A 10141-nucleotide genomic window follows, 5' to 3' on the forward strand; every position below is an offset into this window, starting at 1 on the left:
TTTTGCATAGAAGAGTGTATTTAGTAGCCATATGACCCGTAGAGAAGAAACACCCATAATAGAAAGGAAGACCCTCATAATCAATGCTTGAGTCTAAGGCCTCTCCCCAACCATGAGTGTTTGGCCAATTAATCAGTTTGGAAACTAGAGATTTACACCCATTACTTATGGATAGAACATCAATCCTTAAGTAGTGACCAAATGACTTTATAGATTCATTTAATGTATCAACTAGGGATGTATACTTGAAATGGTATCTACAAAGTATATGTTATATATGTTATAAACTAGCCTAATTTTCATCACTAAACTATAAAATTGGAATGTTGAAACTAAGTATGGAATAGTACAATTAATCTATTGCAAAGGAATTTAAATACAAACATGATACTACTGTGTTTTTCTATGCTACAAGAACAACCAAAAATTCTGCTAATGTGTGGTTGCAAGAGATTAGCAACTCAGCAAAAATTGGTTGATGGTAATTTGTTTCCCAATTTTTTCTCTACTAAGTATGGAATAAAACAATTAATTTTAATTGATTTTGTGGAAGGGAGATTAGGAAAGTATAAATTGGTTGATGAAAGTTATTTCCCAAAGTTTTCCTTCCTTTAAATGATGTTGAGCGGGAAGATGGATCATAGAGTGTAATCTGAAATGTTGATTTAAATAAATTAAATATTGTTAAATCTAGAAATACATCAAAATTATGATTATTAATTGTTAAAATCTAATATCTCATATTGTGATGATGTCGATGCAGATGAGAGAGTGGCCCTCTAAGTTGTTTTTATTTTGTATTAGCTTTGTGAAGATGATTTATATTAGTGAAACATTATATTTATATTAATAATTATTGGTTCAAAAATAGCTCCTGGAGAAAAGAACCAAAAAAGAAAATTTTTATTTGTTGCTTGATACAAAAAGGATGCAGAAGAAGAAATATTGCATCAAGAGAGAGTATTTATCAACACTAATGAATCTTGTCCTTTTGATTCCCAAATCAAGAATATTGTGATTAAAAAGAGCCCAAAACTCATATGAAAACAATTCATTGATGTTTGTTAGAGACAAAACCAAGAGCCAAGTGAAAACCTGTCATAAAAGTTTCCATCATTGATCTTCATCCAAAACTCCAATTGAGACTATGATGTTAGAAAGCCATCTAATGCAACTGCAATCCAAGACCCTAAATGAGATACAATATCTCAAAAGAACAAGTAGCAGATGAGAGAGTGGCCCTCTAAGCTATTTTTCTTTTGTGAGACTACACCTCCTGAAGGCGGTGAGAGTTGTATAGCTCCAAGTCATCTCATTCCTCCACTTGTGGAAAACATTCTACTTGAGATTGTAAAGAAAGTAAGAGATGTTGGGTTGCTCTTCAACACAACAACACCAAGCTGGGATACTTTGAATTCCTTCATCTCTAAAACATGGAAAACAATGCTTGACACCTTTGATCCAGAGGAAGCAAAGAAAAGGTGATGTATTGTCACTTAAAGAAAACTTTTTCAAAATCTATTTATAATTAATAGATTTGCAAGCTATTGAAAGTAGTAAGGAAGTATTTTAATAATAGTTTTATGGATTAAATTGTGTTTAGATTTTTTAAGTCAGTATGTTTTTATCATACTACATGAGTCATCAAAATGAAATGTATAAAGAGAAGACAATAAATCATGTAATATGATCTGAATCATTAATGTAAATTTGTAATTTCATTTTTTATCACCTTTTTCTAATAGTTAGAAATTTGATACTTTTAAAATTAAGAACATGCAAAAAATCTATGATTGATAAGAGTTATCAATTTTCACTAATAACTAGTGGTATGTAGCTTAATGTTAAGCCTTTAGAGATATACAACATGTGTATATAAATTTTACATGATATTTCTACATTTGTTGTTAAAATTATATTTATCAAATATTACACTATTGATTTTTATTTTCATTTTCTTCATATAAGAAAATATGTATTTTTTCTCTTCTTATGTTCTATATTTTATAAGTTCTCTTCAATTTATATAGTTTATAGATTTTTATTTTTTCATTTTCTTCATCTACTTATTTTTTCTCTTCTCCAAAGTTCTCTATTTTTTTTCCAAGTTCCCTTCAATTTGTGTAATTTATATGAGGTAAAAATTTAAAATATTTATTTTATTTTAATTTTAGAATGTATTATTTTCTTAAAGTGATTTTAGTTTTTAAAATATATTTTAATTTAATTTAAAAATAAAATCTAGAATTTAAATGTTAATAATTTTCATTCCATATTTTTACCAACATTGGTTTCAATTTAATGAAGATATGATTGTTGAACTAATCTTATCCATACTTTTCTTGTTTGAACTAAACTTAACTTGATTTGATTGCAACTTAATAGAGCTGATGACATATTTGGTTGCACATATTTTGAGTGTCATGATGATGGGACTGGAGATTTTGAATTTGGGCCATTAAAAATGATTAGAACATTAGAAAAAGAGAGAGGAAATGAGGTGTGGTTCAGTACGATAGCAGGCTATGGTAAAGGAAGCAAAAACCAATCGATTAGATTGGGAGATGAATCTATTATTCCTATTGAAGCTATAGAGATGTTTAAACACATTATGGATGAACAATGTGTTAACTTGAATCTCAAAGATGGGGATATATTGTTACTAAAAAACCTTGTTGTTCAACATGGAAGGAGGCCATCTAAACCTCCTCGAAGGGTGCTAGTTTCTATGTGCAAATAGTTCAAGAATCATTTGGGAATTTGTAATAGAATTTATGTAGCCATTGTTTTGATAAATTTAATCTCAATATGGATTTGTTAAGACCGAGGCAAGAAATATTTAGTAATGCTAAGAAAATGTGTATTTCATGTAGAAAAGAAGAAAGCAAATGGTTTGCATAAAGTAATAGAATTAAGAACCATTATAAGTGTATATTTTTGGTGTAATATTTGCAATACTTTGGGTTTTTTAATCTTAAACTTATGATATTGTACATGTTTATTTAATTTTTCTTAGGTCATTTACTTTTATTTTTATGTCAAGGACATATTTTGAATTAATTAAACATTCTAACAAGGGGGTGACCTTACATAAACAAGGCCCAAAAGAAAACACAAGTCATCAACAACACTTGAATAAAAAACCAGATGCTAACCAAAAAGATAAATACATAGCATAAAGTCTAGGATCCCTTCAATGGAAAGGCCAAACTCACCTTGCAAGAGATCATGAGTGAGAGTTTGTAGAATTCTTCTTCCTACATTGTCAAACAACAATCCAAGTGATGTTATCTATAGGTTTATCAATGAAGGAAACTCCTCTAGGATGATTGTTATCACAATAATTAGAGTGTTGAAGAGGTTGAGCTATATCAGCATAATGATGATGCATAGCAAGAGCAAAATGATGATGCATATGAAAAGAAAAAGTAGTAGGAGAGGAATGGTCCATAGAAATAGAGGGGGTACGCCTAAAGTAGAAAGGACAAAATCTTGAGTTGTAACTGGACCAAAACCTAGACTACTATAAAAATCTTAACCCTAATTAGGAACAGGAGACATACAAATTTGTAGCAAGCATTTTATCTTCATCAACAATCATTAAATCCTTTGAAGAAGAATAAGACAAAGAATCAGAAGCTCAAACTATTAAATGTTCTTTACTTTCTTCATTTCACTAAGTAGAAACACCTTTTTGGCATAGAAGAGTGTATTTAGTAGTCATATGAACTATAGAGAAGAAACAACAATAATAGAAAGGAAGACCCTCATAATCAATGCTTGAGTCTAAGGCGTCTCCCTAGCCATGAGTGTTTGGCCAATTAATCAATTTGGAAACTATATTTTTACACCCATTACTTATGGATTAAACATCAATCCTTAAGAAATGACCAAATGACTTTATAGATTCATTTAATGTATCAACTAGGGATGTATACTTGAAATGGTATCTACGAAGTATATGTTATAAACCAGCCTAATTTCCACCTCTAAACTATAAAATTGGAATGTTGAAACTATGGAATAGAAGAATTAATCTATTGCAAAGGAATTTAAATACAAACATGATATTACTATGTTTTCCTATACTACAGGATGTTCAACCAATAGTTCTGCTAATGTGTGGCTGCAAGAGATTAGCAAAGTAGAAATTGGTTGATGGTAATTTTTTTTCCAATTTTTGCTCTACTAAGTATGGAATAGAACAATTAATTTTAATGTATTTTTTCGAAGGGAGATTAGAAAAGTATAAATTGGTTGATGGAAGTTATTTCCCAAAGTTTTCCTTCCTTTAAATGATGTTGAGTGGGAAGATGGATCATAGAGTGTAATCTAAAATGTTGATTTAAATAAATTCAATATTGTTGAATCCAAAAATACATCAAAACTATGATTATTAATTGTTAAAATCTAATATCTCATATTGTGATGATGTCGATGCAGATGAGAGAGTGACCCTCTAAGTTGTTTTTATTTTGTGAGATATTTCTACATGTGTTGTTAAAATTTTGTTTATCAAAATCTTATAGTATGGATTTTTATTTTTATTTTCTTCACCTAAGAAAAGACTTATTTTTTCTCTTCCCCTATGTTCTTTATTAGTTCTTGTCGCAGGCATTTGGAACTATATGCAATGCACATTTAAATAACTAGTTATTAAACTAAGCATTCTTAACCAATAAATTTTTTTCATTTTTTTTATAAAATTGTATTCTTATATTTCATAAAGTGAAGATGCAATTTTTTTAACAAAAAAAAATTATGAAATTGATTTTCTCACATTTGATTCGCTAAAAACTTTTAGCGATATGAGCCATTTTTTGAAAAGAAACTTATGACTTTAAGATGTTTAACATATTTATACATGTTAACATGTAACTTCATAATGTTACACATTTATTATTACTAGTATACATATTAACCTTTTGAATTTAATTTATTTAACATATTAGTTATATTAATATAATATGAGAATTATAGTTTATTTAACTTTTTACTATTTTAGTTTTAGTTTCTTATTATATGTGTGTGTGTGTGTGTGTGTGTGTGTGTGTGTGTGTTTATTTATTTATATGTATTTATTTATTTATTTATGTATACTAAAATTATTATAATATTGATAGAAAATTAATCATTTTAAATTTTTTCATATAAATTGATTTACTTCAAATTAATTAATTATTTTAAATTTATATTATTTATAAAAAGCTTAACCGTTATAAAGAAATAATTTCTTATTATAAAAGTTATTGAATAAGAAAGTTTTTGAATATATATACATATATATATTAGTGAAACATTATATTTATATTAATAATAATTAGTTCAAAAATAGCTCCTAGAGAAAAGAACCATAAAAGAAAAACTCTAGCTGTTGCCTGCTACAAAAAGGATGCAGATGAAGAAATATTTCATCAAGAGAGAGCATTTATCAACACTAATGAATCTTGTCCTTTTGATTCCCAAATCAAGAATATTGTGATTACAAAGAGCCAAAACTCATATGAATAAAATTCATTGATGTCTATTAGAGAAAAAACCAAGAGCTAAGCGAAAACCTATCATAAAAGTTTCCATCATTGATCTTCATCCAAAACTCCAATTTAGACTGTGATGTTAGAAAGCCATCTAATGCAAGTGCAATCTAATACCCTGAACTACATACAATATCTCAAAAGAACAAGTGGCATCCATAAAAGTAAAAACATGTGAAATCACAGAGAAGTTGTGATTTACTATCAAATAATATATGAGAAGGGCTCATTATATTGTAAACATATTTTTTTCTCATAATATTAACCAAGTTGGGGAAATCAAGGAGCATAAGTGGGGAAAGTGAAGATTTAGTATAAACCCCATTAGTACCCAAATTAGCTAGACAAACAATTAAAAGATTTCCTTCTCTATAAGTATGAAAGATTGCCTTCTCTATAAGTATGCATGATTTAACATTTAGAGATTAAATCAAGAAAAGACCATACTTGATGCAATATATACTGTATGGACCAATTATATACATGGCATTTAATACACACATCAATAATAATGGATGAATCCCCTTCAACATGTAACATAGATATAGATAGTGATTTTGCAAGTTCCAAACCAAAAAGAAAGGCTAAGGCCCCAGCTTTTATTATTAGTATATGGAGGGAGAGGAGATGATTTTGTTGCAATCGCATGATCTTTAAAGTCTATAATGACCATGCCATAGCCAGAGTTTCCTAGGTTTACTCTTGAGGCCCTATCAAAATTGAGTTTGAAATAACTCCCACTTGGAGAAATCCACTTGGTTTGTGCTCAGATAAGAGGAATCTTGGAAGGACACAATGGAGCGGGAAGATAAGGAAAGAGTAAACCCTTCCACCAATGAATAACATAGCCATCCCAAGGAGAAAAAACATGTTTACCTTATATTTATTTACTGAAGCATTAAGAAGCTCAACAATTGATCTCCCTAATCCTTCCAGAAATTGAGGGATTGGAGATGATGTCTATCTAAAAATTCTCTTGTTTCTTTCACACCCAATTTCCCATACTATAGATATAGGGATGCACTTCCAAAGACATAAAAACATTGATTCATAATATAAAATTGGCCATGCCTAGAATAAATCCCACAAAGAGTTAGGTAATGACATATGGAAATTAAGCTTATTAAGAAAAAAATGCCAAGAATCTTGGGAAAAAGCATGATTTAAGAGGAGGTGATCTGTTGTTTCTATAACTTGCAGATAGAGCACATAGTTAAAGGGATTAGAAATGTTCAATTTATGAAGTTTATCACTAGTTAAAATTTGCTTCTTTAATGAAAGCCATGCAAAGCATCCTATTTTTGACAAAACTAAGCTATTCTAGCAGAATTTAAAAGCATGATATTTGATATGATTAAACTGATTGTGTTGGAGAGCTAAGTATCCTTGTTTAATTGAGTATTTACCATCTTTGGTCAAAACCCAAAAGAGGCAATCTAGTTGATTAGACATAAAAACATTCCTTTTAGCTAATACTTGTTTAGAAGAAGCAACCTAATTGTGGGATATAGGAAGAATTGAGGGGTCTTGTCAAATGACTAGCCCTATCAATCTATGTATAGCTGAAACATAATTAGAAAAAGATGTCCCCAAAGCTTGAATCACTATGTTTGAGAAATCCTTTAAAGAATCAATAGTGGCAAGGGGGGAACCCATTCCATGAATCAAACCAAAAATTGACACTATCGCCATTGATCACTTCCCATGATATGAATGAAGCAATAACTTCTCAACAAGCCATTATGAAATCCTAAATGACAAAGCCCTTTGGCAAGTTTAGGACAATAAGCACTCTGGAAGGTTCCATGTTATCTAAATATTTCTCTTGTAAAATGCAACACCATTTGGTAGAGGATTTGTTATAGATTTGCCAAATAATTTTAGCACCAAAAGCCATGTTCTTATTAGTAATGTTGGGAAATCTGACACTACCTATTTTGAAAGAGGTTGACATGGCATGAATAGAAATTAGAGGTATTTCTTCTATCCATTCATATTGTCTACCAAATAAAGGTGAGGATTACAGTTTCACTTTGAGAGATGATACCTTTGGGGGCTTGTACAATGGAGAAGTAATAATTAAGAATAGCAGAGAGCAATTTTGATAAGCAAAATTCTATCCAAGAGGGATAACTAGTGAACCTTCCAATAAAACATTCTACTTTTGATATGATCAAACATAGATTTCCAATAAGAGGTTTTGTTTAATCCTATAAAAAAGGGAACACCAAGATAAGTAGAAGGAAAATGATCAAGGGGAAACCAAGAAGTTGAATTATTCTTTGAGTAACCAATTGGGATATATTAAAAACATAAATTTTAGATTTAGTTACATTGGTACATTGTCTCGAAACTTGTGTACATAGATCAATGGCTCTCTTCATACTTTGTGTTTCTTGATATGTAGATGATCCAAAGAGTTAAGTATCATCAATGAAAAGAGAATGGGATATGGACAAGGATGTACCCACAATATTGATGTCTTTCCACAACCCTTTTGGATTAAAAGAGTTGATAAGTCTACTGAAGACCTATGCCATAATGATAAACAAGAATGAAGAAAGAGGTTCACCTTGACGAACTCCTTTGGAAGAGGCAAAGAAACCTACTAGTGCACCATTAATGAGAATATAAAAATGTGAACCTAAAATATAAGCTTTAATCTATTTACACCACCTAGAACAAAACCCAAATTGACGAAGAACTAGAAGAAGAAAAGACCAATACAGTTTATCGTACACCTTCATCATATCTAGTTTGGTAGCAAAGGCCACAATATTATGTTCTTTGATGGAATGAAGAGTCTCATGGGCTATTATGGCTCCCTCGGTTGTTTCTCTGCCAAGAACAAAACCCCCTAGTTCTATTGATATAATTTTTGGAATAATGGGCTTAAGTTGCAAATAAAGAGCCTTTGTGATAATCTTATAAAAATAATTTATATTATGATATATGTTAAATCTAAATGAAAAGAGGTCAAAACTTTAGCATTCATTTTTTTATTTTGTTTGTTAAAATTATCCTATTAAATATAATATGAATTTGATAATAATATGTAATGGAAAAAACATATGGAAATACAAAATCAATAAAGACTAAATAGATATAAGATATAAGATGGTATAAGAGGGGCCTGCCCTAATTTACCCTATAATGATTGAGTGTTCTCGTAGTAAAACCAACAATCATGTGAAAAATGCTACAATTGATAACATTTAATTTCACTTACAAATAACATTTACAATGTTTCATTTAAGCTTTCCATTTAATTTGCAAATCTTAAACAACTCTTTCAAATTTTAGGAAGGAATTGTGTTGCTTTGTAACCTTGTTTTATCAAGCTCCCTTTATTTATATAGTTTATAGGCTATTATTTTTTATTTTCTTCATTTACAAAAAATGCTTATTCTTTTCTCTTTTTCTCAATTCTATATTATTTTTCAAGATCCCTTCAATTTTCATAGTTTATATTAGGTAAAAAATTAAAATAATTTTTCAAATTAATTTTTTTAGAAGGTATCATTTTCTTAAATAGATTTAAACTTTTAAACATATTTTAATTTAATAAAAGAATTAAAATCTAGAATTGAAATCTTAATAATTTTTATTTCATTTTTTAACACTATTGATTATAATCTAATGAAGATATGATTGTTGAACTAATCTTATCTAGGATTTTCTTGTTTGAACTAATCTTAACTTGATTTGGTTGCAACTTAATAGGGCTATTCACATATTTGGTTGCACGCATTTTGAATGTCATGATGATGGGAATGGAGCTTTTAAATTTGGGCCTTTAAAATGATTAGAACATTAGAAAAAGAGAGGATTAAATGAGGTGTGGTTCATTACAATAATAGGCTATGGTCAAGGAAGAAAAACTCAACTGATTAGTGTTAAGTTTCAGGATTTCAACCCTTTACTGAACGGGAAAACGTTTAGTAACTTTTACTTAACATGGGATTCACTTCACTATATGGGATTGGACAGTGAGATGAAACCTCCAGATTCTAGGCCGGCTCCTGTTGAATCTCTTAGTGATAACCTTTTGAAACTTAAAGAAAACTTGAGGGAAAAGGGGAAGAAGTTACTGAAAACCGAAACCTAAACCTTAAGTCTTAAACTAAGGAAGTGATACACCAAAGAGGGGTATGGAAATGTAACTCACATGTAACAGAGAGGATAATATAGCTTTATGAAACACAGATGAAGCACAACTTCCTATAAAGGCTTGCACAAATGATTTATAATAAGGTTTTCCACTGAAACTACAAAAAAGGAAGACAAACTAATATCGTCCTTTGACTAATTTCACCCAAAACACATGTTATAACTTGCAAACAAACTTACTGTTCTACACAGAGGTGCTGAAATGAGACAGAAAATAGGGAATAATTAAACATTCACAAGTTAACCTATCCAATCATTTTAAAATGCACACAGAAATTGTAGAAAGGAAAAGGGCTCACTGATAACTTCACCAAGCATAATCACACTGCTGCAACTTGTATTATATCTCCAGAAATGAATTATAGACTTTGTAAAATGAAGTCCAGGGCTTAGAGAAAAAGCCACAAAACCTCCATCTACACAAATCAAAACCTCTC

At 29.7% G+C, this 10141-nt stretch overlaps 1 protein-coding gene across 1 annotated transcript; it reads left to right on the forward strand.

Moving 5' to 3' along the window:
* Nucleotides 1-1227: 1227 nt before the first annotated feature.
* LOC149554578 (clavaminate synthase-like protein At3g21360) lies at nucleotides 1228-2796 on the forward strand. The gene is made up of 2 exons (XM_089828920.1): nucleotides 1228-1481; nucleotides 2386-2796. Exons 1-2 carry the CDS (start codon nucleotides 1228-1230, stop codon nucleotides 2738-2740), a joined length of 609 nt encoding a protein of 202 aa, XP_089685046.1. The 3' UTR covers nucleotides 2741-2796.
* Nucleotides 2797-10141: the final 7345 nt, after the last annotated feature.

This window comes from Cupressus sempervirens, chromosome 5 (assembly GCF_028749045.1).
Source record: "Cupressus sempervirens isolate cs-2001-9-10 chromosome 5, ASM2874904v1, whole genome shotgun sequence".
In the NCBI taxonomy this organism is placed as follows: Eukaryota; Viridiplantae; Streptophyta; class Pinopsida; order Cupressales; family Cupressaceae; genus Cupressus; species Cupressus sempervirens.

Coding starts and splice junctions, on each gene's coding strand:
- LOC149554578 (XM_089828920.1), top strand. CDS start 1,228: ATGAGAGAGTGGCCCTCTAAGCTATTTTTCTTTTGTGAGACTACACCT. Junction 1,482..2,385: donor CCAGAGGAAGCAAAGAAAAG/GTGATGTATTGT, acceptor GCAACTTAATAG/AGCTGATGACATATTTGGTT.